Genomic DNA, 23853 nt, shown 5'->3' on the forward strand with positions numbered 1-23853 from the left:
AGAGAGAGAGAGAGAGAGTGCGCGCATCAGCATGGGAGGGGCAGAGAGAGGAGGAGACACAGAATCCAAAGCAGTCTTCAGGCTCTGAGCTGTCAGCACAGAGCCCTATGTGGGGCTCAAACTCACAAACTGTGAGGTCATGACCTGAGCTGAAGTCGGATGCTTAACCGACTGAGCCATCTAGGCACCCCTGGGCTATTTTGTTTTTAATTTGAGAGAAAGAGAAAGAGAGAGAGAGAGAGAGAGAGAGAGAGAGAAAGAGGAAGGGCAGAGGGAGAGAGGGACTCCTGGATCCACGCTCAGTGCAGAGTATGATGTAGGGTTCGATCCCATGACCCCTGGGATCACGACTTGAGCTGAAATCAAGAGTTGGATGCTCAACTGACTCAGCTACCCCGGCACACCGAAGACAGGGCTTTTTGATGGGCAGTGGGGAAGCACCCAGTTCTCCCGATTCTCCTCCTGTGACTTGGGGCTTGGCCTGTCCACACTCCTCATCCATCCTCTGAGGGGCTTGGCTGACATGGCCCATGCCGACCTGGGTGAATGATACATTAAACAGGAGACAGGTGGCATGTAAGCAGATACTTCTTGGGCCTTCTTCTCCACCTCAAGTACCATCCCAGCACTCCTATCAGAGCAATATTAAACATCGCTGCCACCAGTTTTCACTCATTTCTTTATTAATATAGAAAAGGAGCCCAAGGCAGCCGGACCAGTAGTACAAAGCACCAGGAGTTAATACTATTCTGGTGAAAGGGTTGGCTTTACAAAACGGGAGCAGACAGGAGCTGCCCTGGTTCCGGGGCCAGGCCCAGCCTGCTGCCCAGAACCTCAGAGCAGCACCCGGAACCAGCCCCTGGGAGACAGTTGACAGGTAGTTGGGGGGTGGGATGGGCTGGTGACTGTGTGGACAGATGGCAGGGATGGAGGGCCAGGCAGTGAGAACCATCCTGTGGCTGACGAGGACAGGGAACTGCTGGCTGGAGGCTCTCCACTGGACCGTGGGCAGGGGCTCACAGTGGGCTTCGGCCCTGGGGACAGTAGAAAAGCCCCGCAGATACTAGGGGGAGTAAGGAATCCAGACACAGCCCTGGGGTTGAAGGGCCTTTCCCTGTCTCTCCACCAGGGGCCACCTTTGCTCTATACTACAGGTGGGGCTTCAGGCCCAAGGCACAGAGGGAGGCCAAGAGGCCTCCCAGTTGGGAGGATGAGGGGGCAAGGGAAGGAAGCCCTGGAGTGTCCCCAGCTCAGGCATCTGGAGCTGAGACACAGGACAGGACAGTGGCACCCCTGCACAATGGGGCTAGAATGTGGGACAGGGATGGGCTCACCTATGGCCAGTGACCAGGACCAGACTCATGGCAATGGTGCCTGCCTTAGACTTTAGCAAAATAGAGTCAGCGATGAGTCCTGGGTGTCAGCAGACCTGGGTTCTGGCCTTAGCTCTCCTGGAGCAGAGCTGTATCACCATGGGCCAGCCATGTCCTGCCCTGGCCTGCTCCTCATCCACTCATGAGGGCTTTGAATAGGACTTCTTAGGTCACGGGGCGGGGGTGGGTGGGGGGGGGGGGGGCGGCACTCGGCAGGTCAAGGGAGCTCTGGGACCTATTCTTGGTAGTTGAGAAGTTAGTAGTTAGTTGGTAGTTAGCTCCCAATCAGAATCTGGACAAAACAGGCAAGGAATGGAGACTAGGGGGTGATGGAGGAAGATGTTTTTGCTTGGAACCTACCCCCACAAAACACTCCAGAGCTGGGAAAGGCTGCCGGGAGCCTCTCCTTCACCCAGGGGAAGAGGCTGCCCTCCCTTTGGCTCAGGGAGGGAGCATGACTCGTGCGATCCCTTCACAACCACCATCTGGGGGACACTTGGCATGGAGAGAATGGGTGGCACTATGCAACCCTTTATGTTCTTCCCCGGGGAGGGGAGCTCAAGGCCTCTCATGGCTTCTGCCTCCAACCCTTAGCGTGGGCTCAGGAGTGCGCTTTTTCACTGTGGTCCTGCGCTGGGGACAGCCCAAGACTGCCTGGCTGGCACGTGTTAGTCGGTGAAGAAAGGACACAGGGGCGAGTAAGCGGACAGGGAGGCGAGAGCGACTCTCTGGCTTTCTCCTCTTCCTCTACGGACAGCATCTCAGTCAACGGAGTCACAGATCTCTTCTACCACAGCATTGAAGATGTGTGGCTGGTCCGCATAGACGTGGTGCGACGCACCCTCAATCTCCTATGGAGAGAGGAAGAGCCCGCCAGGGGTGGAAAGGCCCTTTATTCGGGGCACCGGAAACTGGTGTCTCACACCGATTCTTTTTCCCTTATACCTGCTTGCCCATCACCTATGAGCACTTACCAGAAACATCGGTCCACCTTTCTCCTAGAATCTGGGCACTTTCCCATGCAGGGGGAGGGGTCCATGAATCCCAAGGTCCCATTCATTTTCTCCTCTGGTTATTCACTGTACCTCCTTCAATGCCAGCCCCACCGCTATCTGCTCATTTCATCCACAGGTCTGATGAACCAGGGCCCATACGTGGCACCCAGCCTAATTAAGCACTCATTAGCAAATGGGGGTGGAGAGGGATAAGAAAAAGGGAAGGCAGGAATGTGGTGGGAAGGCTTCCGGGCAGCCTTTACTACTTGCTCTACTGTTCATGGCTCTGGTATTGGGTGGGACAGGGGGTCTGGAGTGGCATCATGCTGTCTGTGTCCGGCTACTGAACGAGAACCGGTCATTTCCCTGGACCGTGCTAAGCAAGAATGAAAGCCCCTGATGACGGTATTACTGAGTCAGCCCTTTCAAACGCACTACACCATCCCCATCTGTCCATTCCTTTTTCCCCCCAACTCTCTGATCACCCTTCTCCATCCCAAGGCTCATCCATGCCCAGAGCTAATCACTGTGTGCAGGGATTCAACACACCACATTTCCACCTCAATCCTGTGCCTTGGTGGGCCAACATACCATGTCTCGGACATAGGAATCCGGCCGCTGCATCTTTACTTTCTTTCCTGTGCTGGTATCTATCCAGGTGTTGGCCCCGTAGATCATGGTGATGGGCACATCTTTTCGAATCAAGTGAATTCGCTCCAACATGGGGCGCCGCGCCCAGCCGAAGGACTCCATCATGGCTTTGAATGCCGTCTCACCACTGAAGGAGCAAAACACGGTGAGGCAATTAGTAGAATAAACCCTGCAGCATAAAGTGTCAACGTTTTGGTCTCTTCAGACGCTGGGGCAGTATCCTTGTCTTGTCCCTCTCAGGCCCCAGCACTGGGCGCCTTAAATCCTGATAAGATTAGGAGGTAGGCCTGAATCTGTGGAGGCCTCCCAGCACAGAAGACAGTTAGGAAGGGACACACGTATGAAAACCCCGGACACTGAGAATTGTCCAAAGATGCAATGGTTAACATTTACTCAACCAATATTGACATGTCATGCCCTGGGCTGAGTGTAGGGACACAGGAGTCAGATTCACGTGGTGCCGGCCCTGCTGGAGCTCACGATTATCCCACATTTTGGGGAGGCAGGCGTTAAATAGCTAATCATATGATTATTTAACATCAGATTTCCCAAGAATCATGAAAGGGTGGTGGAGCAGGAAGAGAATGGACTAGAGGCTTAGCTTGCTGGGGGTGAAGGAGAGGGGCGAAGGGCTCATGTTAGAGGGGTAGTGAAGAGCAAATACTATAGCAGTGCAAAGGGCTTCCTGATGGGATTGTTACCAGTCTTGTGAGGACCCAGGGGGAGCCCGTACTTTGTGAGAAGCAAGGCTCATCTAATCTACTTTGCTCCCCGGCCATCTCCTTAGGCAGAGCTGACCGAGAAGGAGCATAAGGGGTCTGCAGGGCTGGGGAGGAAGCTGACATTCTGAGCTGCTCTGCAGCTTTTGCAGGAGGCAGGAGGCAGGAGGCAGGGTGCTTCGGGAGACTGCTGCCCGCCAGGCTCAGCCTGTTCAGGTATTGTGTCCCCCCTCCTTTGGAGCCCCGGAATGAAGGCGGGCCTGAGTTCTGCACAGGCCAGCAGAAACAGAGTTCTTCCTTCAGACATAGCAGCATGGTGGAAAACTATGGACTCTGAAGTCAGAGAGACAGGAGTTCAAATTCTGGCTGTATTTTCTTAGCTGGTCATGTAACCAGAATACGTTTTAATGTTTTCATCTACAAACTGGGGAATTATATCCTCTTTATTCCTTCATTGAAGAAAATGACATGTACAGGGCCCCTCAGGTTAGGTGGAGCAGAGTAGGTAGCCCCCACATATTTCTTCTTGGCCAAATGTCATGTTTTCCAAGGGACTGGTAAGAGTTACTATGGGCCTGTCAGGGTTACAACTCAGAAACACTCAGGTGGTTATAAAAGTGAGTGATGGTGGGGCGCCTGGGTATCTCAGTGCATTGAGCGTCTGACTTCAGCTCAGGTCATGATCTCGTTGTTTGTGAGTTCGAGCCCTGCATCGGGCTCTGTGCTGACAGCTCAGAGCCTGGAATCTGCCTCAGAATCTGTGTCTTCCTCTCTCTGCCCCTCCCCTGCTCGCACTCCGTCTCTCTCTCTCTCAAAAACAAATAAACATTAAAAAAAAATTTTTTTTTTTAATTGAGTGATGGTGTTAGGCAGAGAGGGCTATCACTGATGTCATCTCTGCTTTCCCCAGGACACAAAGGAGCTGCGTGATTATATATTCTGAGGCTTAGATTGGGAGGCCATTCATTGCACACAACTAGGTCTGGGACTGGGGAAAGTTGTGAGGAGGGAGCTGGGGTAGGAGACTGGCACTGAGCCCAGTGGGGGCTGACAGAGGGGTCGAGAGCAGGAAGCAGAGGGCTACCTGATTTGACTGCAGAGCTGAGTTTCAATACTGCTGCTTCAGCGGGGCCCTTCAATTAGCTGAGCTCATGCGGAATGCTGGCTAGACAGTTCCCACGCTGCCCCAAAGCCAGCTGGGTGTGAGGCTAATGCTCAGACAGTAATGCTGGAATGCAACCCCCCACCGTCTTCACAGCTTTGGGCTCACGACAGGTGACCTGGACAGGCCTGGCATGAGGCGGGCAGTGCTGCTGCTCCGGTGTCCTTGGCTTCCCCCAGATGCCCCACAGCAAGCTGGCTGAGGCCTCCACAGAGGCGGTGCCACCCACAGATCCTCCTGTATCAGCCACTCACAGGGCACTGCCTGAGAGGAAGATAACCTCCCTGACTCTGCCCTGGCTCTCAGGTGCCAAGAATGCAGATCAGCACATTTGTGGGGCCTGCTGTGTGAGCAGTCATAGATAGGAACCTCTCAAGATTCTGGGGACACCCCAAAATGTTCAAAAGGCGTGGAAGGAGTTCCTGTCCCAACAGTAAGCATTTCACGGTGTACAGAATTTAGGTTTTAAATCACACTTTTCCACCAGCGATTCTACTTGTAGGAATGTACAGATCTAGTCACGTGTGTGCAAAAGAAGATGTGCAAAGAAGTTCTCTGAAGCAATGTCACATAATATCTCAGACTGGAAACAGCAAGGAAATTTGAGAACTACAGGCTGGGAGGGAGAAGATTTTCCCTTTCTTTCTTTCTTTCTTTTTTTCTTTCTCTCTCTGCCTTTTAAAAAATACCATATATTCATATCACTTTTTCAGTTAAAAATCTTTTAAAATGTTTTCCAGACTCTTGCCTGTCAGGCTAACTGCCTATCTCCAGGGGAGAGTAAGAGTCTTCCTCTAGAGATGGGCAGCATGTTTCATCAATCTATTATCTTCTCCATCCCTTTGGGCCCATCCCTGGGGAGGTCTCTGGAAATAATTGAGCCTGCTAGTGCCTGCGTTCCCCTAAGTGAATGAGAGCTTTGTGCAAGATGCATTGCAACAAAGTTCTGGAGTTTTTCTACCAGCTGGAGTTTCATCTCCAAACCCATGCACTCCAAGCTGGCTCTGGGAGCCGCCCTCACCTGGGATTCTGTGCATTGCAATGGTAGATATACTCAGATATAGTATCATCTTCAAAGAAGTCTGCAAACTTGCGCTTGAAGTCCGGCCGGAATCGCTGTACCAAGCCAGGCCCTGGAGGGAAGAGAAAAACATGGGAGTGGCCAGTTTGGGGGGCGGGGGGCGGTGGTGGGGGTGTGCAGGAAGACTTCTGTGTTACGTTTGCTTGGACAACTTTACCAAATGTTATTTCTCTAGGGGTTTGTTTACTTCTTACATTTAACTCGATAGTGGCAGACAGAGTGTGTGAGCTGTCGGGAAGCTCCAGATGACTACAAATTGAGAGTCAGTTGGTTACCAAAGAAGGTAGACAGTCCAGTGTCACTAAGGAAGCAGGTTATTTTCAGTTCAAGGAAGTCCCAAGCTCTTTTCCTCTAAGGGTCTCAAGCCCAAGAGTCCATGGCTGAGATGCTTTTCTCTCACAGTCTGAACTAAGTTCTTTCTCCCTGAGACTCTTGGGGCCTTTTTTTTTTTTTAAAGTAATCTCTACACCCAGGAAGGGGCTCAAACTCATAACTCTGAGATCAAGAGTCCCATGCTCTACCGACTGAGCCAGCCAGGCACCCTGAGACCCTTAGGGCCTTTTAATATTCTGAAGGTTGCAGATGAAACCACCTGCCAAGAGGCCTCTCATGTTCAGGTCTGTAATAGAATACGAGTGGAGAAGTAAACTTAACTCTGGCATGTCAGACTTGGGCTGCTGTTTTAGAGCAATCTGTTCCCTTCACCTTCCTTTAGAGCACACACATAAGCAGTATGGCACCTAAAACAGACTAAAAATTGGGCCTGATGGTCAACTTCTGATCTCTCGCTCTCTCTCCTGGTCTTCTCTCTGCATCTGAGGATCAAGGTGTGGAGATGGAGGCACAGCCAGGATCCTTTGGGCCCTGGTCCTCCTCCATGGCTGCTAGCCAACTGCCCAACCATACTGGCTTTGAGGCCCATGCGTGAACCTGGCCAGATGCAAGTCGAGAAATGGGGAGAGTGGTTAGAGCAGAACTTCTCTCTGGAAAAGGGCTCCAGAGGGTCTGCTGGAGTCCAGAGTGCTGGGAACTCTAAGAGGGTCAGCTCTCTGCTCATTTACTCTTCTTTTGCACCTGTCTCTTGATATCCTTCCTTTCTTCCTAAGCTCCTACCTCTACTCAAATGCTCATTTTTCTCTTTTATCCAAAGCCATTCTGTTTCTCTTGAAGGGCGTAGAGAGACAACTCTTATTTAGTCATTAGCAATCAATTTGTAGTAATTGGCAACTGAATATTACTATGTGTACATAAGCCGTCACTGCAAGATAGGGGGTCCACAATCTTTTCTACAGAGGGAATCTGCTTGTTACTTCATCAGATTAAAAAGCCCCCCAGAAAGGAAGGGTGCTGGCAGGATGAGGTCAGAAGGCCGAGACCTACAAATTTTACTTACTATGGCTGGTTTTCCCCGACTTCCTTTCCTCTCCTCACCCATTAAAATTTGCTGACAACTTCTAAGTGGGGAAGATGTGATACCTAACCGGAGTAGGCCATGGTCTAGAGGGGCTTGCCTGCCACTGTGGGTCATGTTGGAGGCTCTGGTTCTGACATCTCCCTCCCACAGGTGCTGGGTGAGCTGCAGAGATGGTATCCAGTGGTGGTTACCATACCGAATCACCAACATGTGATTGTATGTGCCACATACTCACATATGTAGCATAAGAACTCAGCAGAGGAAGAGTCACTTCATGGCCTCCTTCTCTCTCTCTCTGGGGGTCTAGCCAAGGCACAGAGTGATAGTTCTGCTCTATCTGTGCCCCACACAGGAAAGCTTTTTGCATGCAGATGAAGGAAAAAAAAGAACCTTCTGAAAATGCGGACAAAGAGATCTAGTTCAGATTAACAGCTTTAAAGAACAATGCCAGGTCTATTCCCACCTCTCCTGGACAAGTGGGGATGGTGGGAGGCTGGATGCAATGGGGCTTCTAGAATGGGACAGCCTTGGGTTGAGGAGATAGATTCTTTCTTTGCAGGCTACTTACCCCAGGGCCCAGCTACTCGTAGAACAGCCAGTGGATTGGAACGCCCTAGGACAGACGCCACAGCCTTGAACCAGGTTGGGGGTGCACGGATCTCACTGGGGTCAGTCGGTCGAAGAGGAAAGCCCCATGGGTCCACCAGGATGAGGTGTTTAACTCTATGGGAGGAAAAAGGGAAAAACAAGTTGTATGTGCTTAGAGGTACCACAGCCCTTAAACTGCCCAGGAAGAAGAGACCCACTGGAAACTAATACTGTAAGGTTCCCAGTGGGAGAGGGAATTAGGTCATGAGCAAGAGGGGTGGCTCTTCCTTACCTTTCAGGGTACTTGATAGAGTAAGAGGTGGCCAGGAATCCTCCCAAACTGTGCCCGAGGAGGATCATACTGGGGATCCCCATGGTCTCCCGCCACGTCTCTATTGATGTCACAAACTCATCCTCAGCCCCCTCTGGGTCCCTCGGGAATGTTGGCCTCGAGCTTCGCCCAAAGCCAAGCAGATCAAAGGTGTGCAGGGTACGGCGGGCACTCAGTGAATCCATGTTGAGGATCCAGAGGCCCACACCACCCCCGAAGCCGTGCACCATCACCAGGGGGGTACGTTCCCTCAGCTCGGGACTCACGGTTACCGTCCAGATCTTGTTCTGGTTTGGGAGGGACACATATCGGGCCAGGAACTTGTTCTGGAGGCCTGGGGAGACGGGAATCCAGGGCAGAGCAGTAAGACTGTTTTCTGACAGCACCATCACTTTGCCTGGACTACCATTCCTTGGCTTTCTCTCTCCACTGCCAAATCCCTCCTGACCTGCCTCACCTCCTTCCTTTTACAACCTTCTGACCCATATGCCCTAAGAGATGAACTCCAAGCACTATTTGTAGACCATCTAGTCTCTCACAGGGCAGTGCTTGCTCTGTGACAGAGCTGCTTGGGGGGGAAGGTGCCTGGATCCTGAGTGGAGGCTTGAGAGCTGTGACTGCTCTGCAGCCCTACTTCCTCAGGCCCATGGGAAGAGAAGGTATCTGTGGCTGGGGCAGTGGATGCAGGGCAGGGAAGATCATAAAGGAAACCAGGCAGACGTGACCCAAGGGTCTTGTCTGAGCCTGTGGCTGCTGCCAATCATGGGATGCCTTGCTCCAACATAATGCTGCTCTTGATAGTTCATCTGTTGGAATCCCAAACTACCGTAGTAACCAGGTAGGTGGTGTGCCTAACTGGATAGAATACAAAGAGAGCAATATTAGAGAACAGAGGATTGCTGCTGGTCCTTAGGTAGAAGGTGGTAAAGCTGAGAAGGGCATGTGTGTTTGGAAGAAGAGAGAGGGAGAGAAGGAAGAAGGGAAGAATGGGGGAAGAAGGAAGGAGGGAAGAATGGGGGGAGAAGGAAGGAGGGAAAGAGAGAATATATAGATGAGTGTGTGTGTGTGTGTGTGTGTGTGTGTGTGTGTGTGTTGTGTGTTGACAGTTGGTACTGGCTTTGAAGTGAAGTTATGGGATGTGTCAGGAACCAGCATGATGGACAGGAAGGGAGATGTCGAAAAATCACTATCACACAATATGGTATCCTCAGTGCAAATCTCTCCCTTCAAACCACTGACACCACTTACTCCCACCCCAAGCACTATTAATTAATCAAGAATCTGTGGGTTCTGTCAACTAGGCTCTGGGGAGATCCTGTATCCTCCTTGGGCCTCTTGATGGAGGTGGGATAAACCATCCCTCCTACTCACATTGGAGGATCCTGGCTTCCACATTCTTCAGGTGAGACATCGACGTGGGGCGCCAAGCAGGCAGCCAGCTACTCAGCCAGCCTTGAGGCCTGAGACAAGGAGACACGATGACAATCATTGGCAACATTGACACTCTCAGCCTTGCTGACAGTTACAAGAGTTATCGGGGTGTTTCCCAGGCTCAGAAGACCTGCCGCTGTGGCGGTCAGCAATTCCCTGCTGCCTGATAGACTGTTACTCTTCTCCAGCAAAGGGCTGGTAACAACATGCCCTTTGTTTCAACAGATACTCAGGATGCCGTGTGTATAACACTTTACAGTTTGCAACGCTCTTTCACATTTATTATCTCATTTGAGCTTTATAACTTTTGTTACTGGTTATCATAATGTTCAAGGAGATCACAAGAGAAAAAATGCCAACTATTAACTAATGTTTCAGTTATCTTTATCTTTTGCCATCCCCAGGACCGGATGTTCCTTTAGGGTAGGACAAATTCCCATGCCATCTGCCCTCCTGGCAGGGCCTTGGGGTTTGTGCATGCCCTCTTCTAAGCCCCTAGAAGAACAGAGCAAGGTCAGTGCCCAGCTGGGCTCTCACGTAATCAATCAGTCCAGCCTGGAACAATGAGATGGGACAGGAACGGAGAAGAAGGCAGGAGACCTGGGTTAAAGTCCTGCTGTGATTGCGTTCCCAGGTTGCCTCTGGCTTTGTTTTTCCAGATTATAAAATGTCTACAAAGCTCACATATGTCCTCACCTCCAATAGCATGTGGTAAAATAAAGAGACTACATCCTGCCGGCCCCTTTATGCCCAAGGAAATTGAAGTCATTGCAGGGTAGAGATTGAAAGCACCAGTTTTGGAGGGGAAACAAAACAAAACAAAACAACAACCCCCTCTGGTTCTGCCATCACACTATCACCATTTACAAGCAGAATGGCTTTGGCCTGATAAATAACCAGTGTTGGAGCATCTAGATAGGTTGAGAGACCTCATAACGTGCCTGGGACAAATTGGACACTCAACAAATGAGTTTACTACTCCTTTTCCATTGTATATTTCTCTTGAATTGTGCCTGAATGAAGGAATTACAAGGTGGATACCACCAGCTACAGGAAGGGTCTTTCAATATCGACATACTCAGGCAGGGGTATTTTGTGGGGGAACGAGGGCAACCATTACTTATCCTCTTGGCCACACACACAGGACATCCTGATACACCATCTGAAGCACAGAATTTTAGATTAGGATGGTTCCTTAGGAATCATCTAGTCCAGCCTCTTTATTTTACAGATGAGGAAACTGATGCCCAAAGAGGCCATGCTGCTGGTGAGAACAAGCAGAAGTACAACCCAGATCTCAGATCCAGGGTTCTCCGTACCCTTCCTCTGGGCAGGTACCTCAGCTTTTCTTTTTTTCTTTTTTAAAGGAGAATTAGTTTTAAAATTTGTTTATTTATTTATTTTTCAGTAATCTCCAGTGTGGGGCTCAAAGTCATGACCCCGAGATCAAGAGCTGAATGCTCTTCTGACTGAGACATTCAGGCCCCAGTCTCAGCTTTTCAAATTCACAATATATAACCACATCTTCACACGGTCTCCGTTTTCTGAAAGGAAGTGTGATCTAAAACCAGAAGCCAGAGTTCTAATCCTGGCACTGCCACTTATCAGCAGTGTGATTTGGGGCACATTATGTAGCCTTTATCTGTCAGTTTCCTCATCTTTAAGAGACAGGTAATAATAGTATCTACTTCATAGGGATCTCATAAAGATTAAGTGCATTTATGCACATAGAATAATGCCTAGCATAAGATAAATTTCCAATAAATGTTCTTTTCCCCCAGCTAAATCATAAGCTGCCTACATTCAACTCTTCAAGGACTGCCAGAGGCTTGCAAGAAATACTGAGGGTTCAGCCAAGAGTGGTGTATCAATGGCTTAAGCCAGATGAGAATTGTCAGTCTCAATCAATCCAATTCTATGGAGACTCTCAACCCTTTTAATACTCCACTGGAATTCCTTACTGTGGGCTTAAAGCATGAGCACCAAGACCACAGAATTTTGCCAGTCTTAAGAGACGGACTTTCTCTACACATCAGACACTGTGACAAGTCAGACCATGACACGTGGACCCCACATTGCCTTGTATCTGCCCAAAGCAGTGCTCAGGAGAAACGCTGTCCAATGGAACAACACGATGGGCTGCTCAGAAGATATTCTTCAGGGAGAAGCTTTACTTTGCCTCTCTTCTTCACCAGAAATGTTCTAAAGCACTGGAAGTGATATCTGGCACACTGCATCTGCTAAATACTACTGGGGATGTGAGGGCTGGAGTGGGAAATTGAGGCAAGGGGCAGATAAGTCACTTAGCCTTGAACCTGGCCTGGCCAGAGTGGTCTCTCCCCTCTAAAGGGCTTTTATCCCGTTGGGAGGTGAAGCAAAAGGAGTTCTGTGTTGGGTCAGAAGCCTGCTCTGGACCTCTGTGATTTGGGCAAGTGTCCTCTAACTTTCATGGGTGCTGGCTTCTTATCTGTAAAAAAGAGCTGAATTACCTGCATCTCTACCAGCTCTAATCTGTGTTTCCCTAAGTCATCGTAACCATTGTAAATTTCCTTTTGGAAAAGTCATCTTCAGAAAGCAACACTCTTCCTGAGCAGTTCCTTCAAGCTCAGGAAGATACTATGGTCATAAAGTTAATTAGTTTTGCAGGCTGCCAGTTCTGCAGCTCTGAAAAGCAGGAACACAGGATCCAGGAGAGGCCCTGTTCTGGTGAAACCAAGGCTTGGCTGGGAGCTGAGTCATTCTGGAAGCAACTTTTCCTTGCTTCTATCAGACTGCGAACTGCTAGCCACACTACCTACAGGTGGCATCCCGAACCTGATGCCCTTGAGACAGTGTCAACAAATCCCAAAAACGGTAATTCTGAAAGCACAGCATTAAGGATCTCGTGATGATTAAAAAACGTTATTAACTAGAGTGGGAAGCGGCTAAGTGTCTCAGTAGGCGAGAACTAAAGAAACTTGCGAGCCCATTACTCCAGACAATCCCAGCGCCGGCGCCCTCTCTCTTTTCTTCGCGAGCCCTTTCCCTGCCGGGCTAAGAAAGGCCCTTGCCACCCCCCGACCACCGTCCTGGGGGCAAATCCCAGTGAGCAGACCCGGCTGCTACCCCCACGCCCGCATCCCACGAGCTGCGCGGAGGATCTGGGCCATCACCACTAAGTCTAACCTCTCTGTACCAGAGGAGCGAGGAGCGATCGCGAAGACTAAGCGTGGAAAGTCAGAGTCCCCCGGCTCAGGCAAGCTAATCTACCATCGCTCCCCGAGCTCTGCTGCTGCCTCTTCTGGGCAGAAGCAGAGCATGCAAACGCAACCCCGGGCCCTCCCATGAAGCCGACCTGGAAAAGGAAAGGCGGGAAGGTGTCTACAACTGTTCCTCAGTCACCGACAGTCCCGGGATCATGGCCCAGAGAGAGAGAGAGCAAGAGAAAGACACAGGATTAACTCACTGTTGCTCCAGATCATCAGCCATAGTAAACAAGCCCTGCCGGGTCGAGCCGAGCCAGCCCATCCCTCCGCCTGACGCCAGCACCAGCTGACCCAGGAAAGGGTCGGATAACAAAGTGGGGCGTGGCCAGGGCCGCCGGGCGGAGGCGCAGGTCCCCAGAACGCCCAGGCGGGACCTGAACCCGGCTGGTGGTCGAGCCGGGGTCTGCGTGCCGGCACAGGGGCCTCTGGGGTCTCACGGAAAAGGACGGGATTCCTGCTCACACATTTGAGGGACAGTGAGGGAGATGGGTAGTACTGAAACAACCGGCTCCCTCACAGCCCTCGTTCGGCCCTAGTTAAAAAGTGACAAAACTACCCCTGCACGCTCACACCAACTCTGGGCTTCCCGGCAGAGCTCCCTCTCCGCTGAAATCCTCCTCCTGGTGTTTCTTGTAAGGTGATGCTTAAGATGCTTGTGGAGACACTACTATTGGTTAAATGTTTCTACAAAGAGCCTGGGGGCCTGTAACTCAAGTACATTGCCACGTTTTGCAAATAAAAAACAGGATGCCCAAAGCTGAACTTCAGATAAACAACGAATGCTTTTTTAGAATAAGTACATCCCGTGCAATGTTTGGGACATAACTGGGCATCCTGTATTTTATCTGGCAGCCCTAAACCTTAGCGACATGTGCCAAGATGCAGTTCTTGTGCTCTGGAGATTTCCCAACCTAGTTCCCAGGAAAGATGTGCTCAATGCCAGGTCTCCCTCAGTTTGGGGAATCCCTGCCTCCCCTACCCTCAGGAAGGGCAAATGAAGTACTAACCTATAAGGCTGGGTCTGCTCTAGGTTGCTGGAATCCCATATGGGGCATGGGGGTGGGGGTGGCTGGCTTATCTCTTAGGTCCGGAGCTTACTTCAGGCTTGCTCAGCAGAGGACCCAAATCTTGAGGCTGGCTCCAGAACTTACCTGAACTGGTAAACAAGTCCTAATGTTGAGGGAGTTGTCGGGGTTCAGGTCATCCCCTTGGTTAGATTAAAACCAAACTAAGGAGTGATGGAGGGTGAGTGGGAGAATGCTGACAGGGACGGGGTTTGTCAATGTATTTTTCATTAGCCCTCTTGCAGGTCTTAGATTCTGAGATTTCTCCTTTCTTGTTACACAGTGTTAAATTGATCTGATGACCATTATAAGGCCTCAAAGTTTAAGAGAATGGGCATGTATAGAGTTTAGGGACCTAGGAATTTGCCAGATGTGGGGCAAAGCAGTATAAAGAGTGGAGTTGTGGCATACATTCTTTCAACTGGGCGCAGTGGTTCTAAACTTCAGTGTGTATAAAAATCGTCTGGAGGGCTTTGTTACAAATTCAGGATTCTAATCCCTAACCTCTGAGATTCTAATTTAGTTGGTTTGGCTTGATGCTAAAAACTGCATTTTTAGGAAGTCCTTTAGATGCTGGAGTTCACTGAGACTCATTGGTTAATTAGAAGCATTGTTTCTGGGGTCAGAAATCTGGGTTAAGGGTAGTCTTGGTTTTGCTATATATCCACTACATGCATTTGGGTAAATTACTTAGTGTCTCTTAATTTTCTTCCCCTGACTGTCTTGTGAGGATTAACCAAGATAATTCCAATAAACATTTAGTACATTTATGCTAAAATTTATTACTATTATTGTTACTGTATACCTATTCAAAGCCAAACCTTATGTTAGGCACTAAGAATACTGTTATCAAAAGGAAATAGACAGCCTGCTCTAGTGGTAAACATAGACTTTCTATCTGCTGCCACCCCAGGCTGTTTGTCCGTTTGCAGGGCTGGCAGCTTTATTTTCGGAGCTCAGCTCAAACCTCCTGTCTTCTGAGGCCTCTCCTGACCACAGGGTCTAAGAGAGACCTCCAATCACTCTATTTTTATTTACATTTATTTACATCACTGTATTTTATTATCTTCATAACACTTATCACCATCTGAAATTATTATGCCTTTATGTTTACTAATTTATTATTAGTTTCCCTTCACTAGAACTGAATGAAGGTTGGGGAGAGGGTATGGGGGAGGGTTGTCTGTTTTGTTCTCAGCTTTGCTGCCAGCACCTACAACAGGGTGTGGCTCAGAGTAGATACTCAGTAATGACTGGATGAATAAATGGATAAAAAGTCCAGCTAGGAGGCAGCTGTGTAAACAATTACCTATAAACTAATATGCTAAGTGTCAAGGCTTTGGGAGCTGTATTTTAAATTGTACCTTATAGGAAATTCTGGGCTTCATCATTTCAAGATAGGACAACAAAATCTCTCCTTTTTCTGAAAACCTGTTAAGATGTAGCAGTTTTTTGAGGCAAGGATGACCTGGCTAGAACTGATACTGTATCTCTCTAGACCTCATCTCAGGAGGCAGTGTATTTTGTTTCTGTGTGCAAAACCATCTTTTGTTTGTTTGTTTGTTTATTTATTTAGAGAGCACACATATGCACACGCAGGGGAGAGGGGCAAATACGGAGAGAGAATCCCGAGCACAGGGCCTGACTTGGGGCTCCATCCCATGAACTGTGAGATCACGACCTGAGCCAAAATCAAGAGTCAGATGCACAACCCACTGAACCACCCAGGCGCCCCACCAAACCATCTTTATGAGGTACTTCCTACTTGGAAGTAGGAAACGTGTAAATGGAAAATGCCTTTTATAACCAAAGTCAATAGATTCCTTAAGGTGTCCCCAGAGCTGGGATAATTTAGGATTGGGCTGGATCTGCTAGAATTACAGACTGGAGAAGACACTAAGTGCCTGTTCTAGGCAGGCCTCTGGAGAGAAATTTTCTCCTTACCTTCAAGACAAGACACACTATGTGCAAGTAAAAAATAATCTATTTTCCGTCTATTGCCATCATGTGTGATTTTATGTATGATTAAAGTTTAAAAACATTTTTAAAAATGTTTTATTCATTTTTGAGAGAATATGAGCAGGGGAGGGGCAGAGAGATAGGGAGACACAGAATCTGAAGCAGGCTCCAGGCTCTGAGCTGTCAGCACAGAACCTGACACAGGGCTTGAACTCATGACCCTGAGATCATGAACTGAGCCGAAGTTGGATGCTTGACAAACTGACCCACCCAGGTGCCCCTGTATGATTAAAGTTTTAATATGGTCTTTATGGATGGAAACTAATTTTGACAAACCCTCTTTCCTATGCCTATAAGTCGCATTAAATATTCTAGAAGTTGGTGGAGCTGATAACTGATAGTTTAGGTCTGGCAGGGATAGAACATTCTTTGGTTTCAAATGGGTGTGACTGTGTTTTGAATGAACTATGAACAAGGTATGACCCTTAGATTAAACATAGGAACTGAGTGGAATAGTTGTAAAGTTGTTTTGTCCAATATGATAGCCATTAATTATATGTGGCTACTTAGGTTTGTTAGAAAACAAAATTTAACCAAGTAAATTTTGCAGATCTAATTGCCTTTATTAAACAATTCATGAGGGGTGCCTGTGTGGCTCAGTCTGTTGAGCATCCAACTCTTTTTAAAAAAAATTTTTTTAAACGTTTATTTATTTTTGAGAGACACACACACAGAGAGAGAGAGAGAGAGAGAGAGAGAAAATACAAGTTGGGGAGGAGCAGAGAGAGACACAGAATCTGAAGCAGGCTCCAGGCTCTAAGCTGTCAGCACAGAGCAGGACATGGGGCTCAAACTCATGAACCATAAGATCATGACCTGAACTGAAGTCAGATGCTTAAGTGAATGAGCCATCCAGGGACCCCAAGCAACCAACTCTTTATTTGGGCTCAGACCATGATCCCAGGGGTGTGGGATTTTCTCTCTCTCCCTCTGTCCCTTTCCCCTACTCGTGTTCTCCCTAAAAATAAACAGACAATTCAAAATCTGGCAGTGTCTCTTCTAGCAAATAGAGGGGAAGAGTTTTATGAAATGGAAGGCTTTTATAAAAAGAGGGTGGGCAAGAAAGCTATTAGCAAAAGAAAAGGATTGTTCAAGCCACTTTTCCATAGTAGGGGAAAGCAAGGGGTCTTCTCTTCCTTTGGGGGAGGGAGAGGGCCCATGTGGCAGACTCATTGGCACTGATGGAAAAATTGTTGACTAACCTGTTAAGACTACATTTCTGGGGAATGTTGAAACTACAATTAGATTAGGTACTAAAGCTTGGATTTGGGAATGTGGTGTAAGTGAAGCCATTTTGGGGCTTTGGTTTTCTTTTTCTTTTTTTAGATTTAATTTTTTTTTAAGTAATCTCTGCACCCGACCTGGGTCTTGAACTCATGACCCCAAGACCAAGAGTCACATGCTCTTCTGACTGAGCTAGCCAGGCATCCCTAGGCCTGTAGTTTTCTTTTTAACAGATTTGAATTAATAAAAATGAAAAAGTTTCTTAGTTACAACTGGCTACATTTGAGTGCTCAGTAGCCACAAGTGTTTGGTGGCTGCCATACCCGACAGCACAGACACATCTGCATCATCACAGAAAATTCTATAGAACAGTGTTCCTCAAGCAGTGATAAATTCAGTCCCATGGTGTGGACAGTGTTCTGCCCTTGCACAGCACAATATAGTAGACTCCTGGGCACTAGAGAGGAAAAATGAGGGTTTTCTTTAAAGATTTGGGCTCCCAAAGATTATGTCAAGGAGGAAGAATTTCCAGGGCACCTGGGTGGCAAGGTCAGTTAAGCATCCGACTTCAGCTCAGGTCATGATCTCATGGTCCGTGAGTTCGAGCCCCACGTCGGGCACTGTGCTGACAGCTAAGAGCCTGGAGCCTGCTTCGGATTCTGTGTCTCCCTCTCTCTGCCTCTCCCCCACTCGCACTCTGTCTCTCTTTCAAAAATAAGTAAACATTAAAAACAACAACAACAACAAAAAATGAGGAAGAATTTCCTCTGCTTTCTAGCTGAAGAATCAAATTGACATGACAAATAAAATAAACAGGAGAATATCAAGTCCAGGTTATCACCTGTGCTTCTTCCAACTGGCTACAAATTGGAGATTCCCATGACCCCCTCCTGAGGTTCAATAATTTGCTAGAATGGCTCACAGAACCCAGGAAAACAGTTTACTGTATTACTGTATTGCTAGAATGGCTCACAAGGTCTAAAATGGAGTCACTTTTGCTAAAACCTCACCAAGACTTAATACCTAACCTAACTGCAGTTTCTGCCTTTGGAACTTCCTGGTCAGCTCTGGTGAGGCAATCTGACTGAGACCCCAGGGACTTAATCTATGGGAAGGTAACCTTGCCTGGAATAATCCTTTTAGCTTCCTTGTCCCACCCTCCTCTTGCCTACAAAAACCTTCCATTTTTGTACAACTCCTTGGAGCTCATTTCTATTTGCTAGATGGGATGTTCCCTGACTCATAAATTCTTGCATAAAGTCAATTAGATCTTTAAATTTACTCAGCTGAATTTTTTTTTTTTAACACTGATTTAGTATAAAAGGATACAACTTAGGCACAGCAATATGGAAGAGATGCATAGGGCAAGGCATGGGGGAAGGGGCACACAGCCTTCATGTTGTCCCCAGTTACACCACTCTCCCAGTGCCCAGATGTGCTCAGCAACCCATAAATTTGCCAAACCTCTCTGGTTAGGTGAATTTTTCCTTTTTACTTTAATGGAAGTTTCATTACAGAAGCATGACTGATCAAGTTATTGCCCATTGGTGACTGAACTCCATCTTCAGCCCCTTTCCTCTCTAGGATGGGGCTTAAAGTTCCTACCCTGGAATCACAGAGTTAGTTTCCCTGGTAACCGGTCCCTACCCTTGAGGGCTTTCCAAAAGCCATTTCATTAACTTAGATTCCAGTGTGGTTCAAAGGGGCCTGTTATGAGTAACAAAAGATGCTCTTTTCACTTTTATTGCTCTGGAGCTATTACAGAAACTGAGGACAAAACCAAATATTATAACAAAAGATGCTCCTAGTGCTCTTATCATCATTAGGAAATTACTAGAGTTTTAGGAGCTCTGTGCCAGGAACAGGGGTGAAGACTGAATACACATTTCTTACATTAAAAAATATAAAGAAGGGGGTGTTAGCCACACTGGGGCAAATTTAAAAGGTGGAGCTGTTATATACAATACTTAAGAATAGCAAAAGGAGGGCTCTGAAGGACAAAATATACAGGGAAGAAGAAGAATTGGAAAAAACTCTTCTTTCCCATGCAGAGATTTTCTTTAGAAGAGTCCTTTTCTCTGCAAGATTTGTATTTTGATAAAGAGTGTCATTTCTTACTGTACAGAGACACTGTAAAGTCATGGCCTTTGCCTGTAAGGGGACCCTCTTGCCCCTCCACTTTCCTATTGTTTTATGATGTTGAGTGTTGAATAGCAGAACATGCCACCCCAAAATATGTCACTGTACCATAAAGATTATTTTGAGCCAAAGGCAATTGAGAAGAAGCAGATACAAAAAAAGCTCTCAGCCTCCTCCTATTTGTGTAAAAGTAAGACTTAACTTTGTAGATGTGCCTTCTCCCTCCCCCGCCCCCCTTACAAAGGAAGAACAGAAGCATTCTAGATCCTTATCAACCCAGAGAGGGCACCAGAGGAATCTATGTAACAAACTCTCCTAACTAACCCTTATTTTTTATTAATTCCCTCATATATTTTTACCTTCCCACAATTTGCTGCCCTAGAAACTCAGTCTTTTTTCTTTGTCATTTCTCCAAAAGTGTATTCCTTTTTTGTTTAGGTGATGTTGTTACAAACAAGGCAACAGGCTCTAAGTGGAGTCACTTATACTAGGCCCTACATCATCAAATATTAGTTTTGACTTTCCCAGAAATGGTAACAATCTGGAATTACCTAATTAGCCTTAATCAGTTAATGTGCCTGATAGATCCCTGCCACCCCCTGAAGGAAAGTGACCTTGATATAACCAATCTGTTTTTTGTCATTATAACTTCCTAGTTCCAGCTCCCTTCTGCCTATAAAAGTCTTTCATTTTGTATAGCTCCTCAGAGCTCCTTTCTGTTAGATTGAATATTGCCTGATTATGGATCATTGGATAAAGCCAGTAAGATCTTTGAAATGTACTCAGCTGAATTTTGTTTTTTAAGGTGATATAAGCCCAAGTTCTAACCACCCCTTTGAGTTACTCATAACTGGGTACTCCCATGTGTATATACGATGCATATGTTAATAAACTTCTGTTTGTTTTCTCTTGTTAATCTGTCTTTTTTTAGTCTAATTTACAGGGCCAATAAAACTAAGATGGCTAGAGGAAAGAGTTTTTCCCTCTCCAACAGTGTTTTTGTAATAAAACCTCTAAGGTCTATTCTGACTTCAGCTTCAATTTATAAATTTGTAGTCTTTCAGTGCCATCTCTTGCGTGCCCAAAATACTGGGGCTCTGTGGTTTGCCCAACTTGTAATTATTCAGAGAACTAGAGGAATCATAGTTAATCACCAGTACTAATGGTTGTTAAGAACAAACATTTACTGAGTGTCAAATACTATGTTAAGTGCTTAGTGTCAACATCTCATTTAGTCCTCACAACTGTTAAAAAACAAGTCAACCAAGTAAATTTTGAAGACTTAATTGGCTTTTTAAAACGATTCATGAATTGGGTAGCATTTCATCTAGCAAATAGAGGGGAATGCTGAGGAGTTTTACAAAATGGGGGGTTTTTATAGAAAGAGGGCAGGGCAAGAAAGTTATTAGCCAAAGGAAAGGATTGTTCAGGCCACTTTTCCATGGTGTGGGGGAAAGCAAAGGGTCTTATCTTCCTTTGAGGGATGGAGAGGGCCTGTGTGGCAAACTCACTGGTGCTGACTGAAAAATTCCCGACTGGTTAAGACTACATTTCTGGGAGATGTTGAAACTGCAATTAGATTGCATTAATATGCATTAAGCCCTGGTTTGAGGACTAAGCCTAAGCAGTGCCATTTTGGGCCTATGGCTCTCTTTTTAACATAACATTCCAATGATCTTGCTATTGTTATTTCCATTTCATAGAAAAGGAAAATGAGCTGCCAGACTAACTTGTCATGAATTAGACAATTAGTAAACAGCAGAATCAATGTTCCAACACAGGACTGGCTGACTGGGAAGCCTGCACTCTTATCCATTATTCTGACCCTGAATTTTTACATATATTAACATTTTGATTTTAACTATTGAAATCAGATCTCCTGGGTGGTGCAGTAGGTTAAGCATCCAACTCTTGATTTTGGGTCAGGTCATGATCCTAGGGTCTTCTTGGGCTTGAGGCCCATGTCGGGCTCAGCACTGAGCATGAAGCCTGCTTATGATTCTTTCTCTCCCTCTGCCCCTCTTCCGCACTCATCTGTGCTCTCTCTCTCTAAAACAAACAAAAAGAACATTTAAAAAAATGAATAAATGTACAAACGATTGAAATCAATACTAGTATTAGCAATTTCCTATTGGCAGATAAGTCAAAAATGTTTCCGTGATTATAGAATCATAAACTGAACACAGAACAAGACCTTTTCTTGATATTTTAAGTAGTCCAGAACAGCTTTAGTTTATTATATTGGTGTTTGACTTTGCAGGTCTCAGAAAAGAATGCACTTGGTAAGTGAATTTGGTATTTTTCATTTCTTCTGCTTTCCCCCTTTGGGAGTTCCTGTGGAGATGCTAATGATGATAGTTGACATGGATCAAAGGCAGACAAAGCATAAGGGAGAAACTGCTGGAAGGAGCCTGGCTGATGGAACAGAAACCCCTTGAGAAATTCACTCCTGAATGATTAAAAGGCATCAGCCTAGCCTTTAAAGTCTGAAGTTGAATACTGGTGAGAAAGCTACCCTCCTACTTGCTGATGAGGCAGGGAGAAAGGTTCAACTTGTCAGAGAAACTGAAGGTTCCTGCTTTATTATATTGAAATGGGAACCAGCCTGGTTATTCACACTTTTTTTCCCTTTTCTTCTCAGCAACATAAGAGAGTTTAGACTGCACTTAAGTTCATATAGCGGCAGTGCAAATCTCTGTGGGTGTGAATATGAATATACCTCTTCAAATATATTGTAAAGCTTTCTTTCTTTCCTTTAATTAATTAATTCATTATTTTTCACAGCGGTTAGGGGCAGAAGGAGAGAGAGAATCACAAGCAGGCTCCATGCTTGGAGCCTGACCCTGGGGTTGATCTCAGGACTGTGAGATCATGATCTGACCAAAATCAAGAGTCTGACGCTTAACTGACTGAGCCACCCAGGTGCCCCATAAAGCTTTCTGAGGACATGAATTATTTCTTTTCTTTCTAGAACCTGACCAAGGTTTTCCTTACCACTGCTAAATGGCACATTTGTTGATGGTGATATAGCTTCCAGTTTAACAAGTAAAAAATGAAAATGCAGAACCCTTGTCTTTACTTGCTGCTTTAGGAATTTTGATTGAGTACCTAGGATAGCTCAAATTTGTTAATAAGCTTAAAAAGCACCTGGTTATGTACAACCTGCAGCTGAAAGATGAGATGAACTTGAGCTGGAAGGTCAGATTAATGTGAAATTAAAAGTGCAGCAAAAGCCAGAAATTAAAGTGGATCTTATTTTTTTAAAAAGTTAAAACGCTAAGTAAAAATAGGCAATTCCACTTGTTAAATACAAAACCACAAACCTTCAGTTTCCCCTGCAAAATGAGTTGGGGGGGGTGGTGGTGGTGGTGGTGGTGGTGGTGGTGGTGGTAGGGTTTGAACCAAGCAATGCTCTTATGGGACTTTTGACGCTGATATCCTGGGATATTACACAGGATTCAAGATGCTAGCTTGGAGTAAAAGGTTGCTAAACTTGATCATTTATTGTCTTCACGTTAATCGACTGTTTTCTCTTGCTCCCCGCCCCAAACACAGGCCCCTTTAAGACCGCATCTGAAGGGCCCCTGAGTGGGTCAGCGGGTTATGCATCCGATTTGGGTTCAGGTCATAATCTCCAGGTTCCTGAGTTCAAGCCCCACATCAGGTTCGCTGCTGTCAGCGCCGATCCTGCTTCGGATCCTCTCCCCACCACCTCTGCCCCTCCCTCACTGGTACACTCTCTCTCTCTCTCTCCCTCAAAAAACAAACTTAAAAAAAAAAAAAAAAAAGAGACCATATCTGATTGGCCCAACGGTACCTACAATTTAGCACAACGCTACGAGGAGGCGACCAGTAAATGTTAGCTGAATTACAATTTAGGTTCTACTGTGCTTATTCGTAAGCGCTCCCAGAGCCAGATCTCAGTCCCAGTTCAGGACCAGGTAGAGGTCAAGCTCCCTCCCTCCTCCATCCGTCCCACACTTCCCTCCGCCCATAACCAAGTGTAAACTGGTGCTTGCGCAGTGATTAGCAGCGGTGTTTTTCACTGAAGGGGAACTTAACTTGCCCTAGTGATCTGGGACAGGCATCTGCCCTTAACAGCTAGGGCGGCTCGGGTGCTGAACCCCGATAGCACCAGACATTGCCTCACTTCCGATCCAGTTAATCTTTGAAGACGCCAGTGGTCCAAAGAAAGCCCGAATCCTAGGGGAGCTACGCCTTCCTTTGTAAAACGTGTCCCCCTCTTCCTCTCACGCTATCCTGTTGCTAGAGCAACTGTGGGCGTCACCAACCTGACCGCGGAAGTAGGACAAAAAGAGTACACGTCTCCAGGCCACGAACAGATCCATTGCGCAGGCGCATTAGCTTTCTCTGTCCGCAGCGCTCATTCTGTGGATGTATTCTGCGTCTGCGCATT

At 46.9% G+C, this 23853-nt stretch overlaps 1 protein-coding gene across 4 annotated transcripts; it reads right to left on the bottom strand.

Moving 5' to 3' along the window:
- Nucleotides 1-23832, bottom strand: ABHD4 (abhydrolase domain containing 4, N-acyl phospholipase B). 4 transcript variants are annotated; one of them, XM_049611627.1, is made up of 7 exons: nt 23729-23832; nt 9686-9774; nt 8276-8648; nt 7964-8118; nt 5922-6033; nt 2960-3146; nt 1-538 (listed from the first exon to the last, which is right to left on the bottom strand). In XM_049611627.1, exons 2-7 carry the CDS (start codon nt 9723-9725, stop codon nt 164-166), a joined length of 1242 nt encoding a protein of 413 aa, XP_049467584.1. In that variant the 5' UTR covers nt 9726-9774; nt 23729-23832; the 3' UTR covers nt 1-163. The 4 variants fall into 4 exon arrangements, with proteins under 4 accessions (XP_049467584.1, XP_049467582.1, XP_049467583.1 ...); XM_049611625.1 differs by lacking the exon at nt 23729-23832 and adding an exon at nt 13191-13296; XM_049611626.1 differs by lacking the exon at nt 23729-23832 and adding an exon at nt 13080-13183.
- Nucleotides 23833-23853: the final 21 nt, after the last annotated feature.

The sequence above is a fragment of the Panthera uncia genome (genome assembly GCF_023721935.1).
Source record: "Panthera uncia isolate 11264 chromosome B3 unlocalized genomic scaffold, Puncia_PCG_1.0 HiC_scaffold_1, whole genome shotgun sequence".
NCBI lineage: Eukaryota > Metazoa > Chordata > Mammalia > Carnivora > Felidae > Panthera > Panthera uncia.

What these genes read in the sequence shown, in the direction of transcription:
- ABHD4 (XM_049611625.1), bottom strand. Translation starts at nt 13,252, where the DNA reads ATGGGCTGGCTCGGCTCGACCCGGCAGGGCTTGTTTACTATGGCTGAT. An exon ending in GCTGATGATCTGGAGCAACA is followed by an intron (nt 9,775 to 13,190) that starts GTGAGTTAATCC and finishes TCCTTGTCTCAG; the next exon opens with GCCTCAAGGCTGGCTGAGTA. An exon ending in TCTATCAAGTACCCTGAAAG is followed by an intron (nt 8,119 to 8,275) that starts GTAAGGAAGAGC and finishes TTCCTCCCATAG; the next exon opens with AGTTAAACACCTCATCCTGG.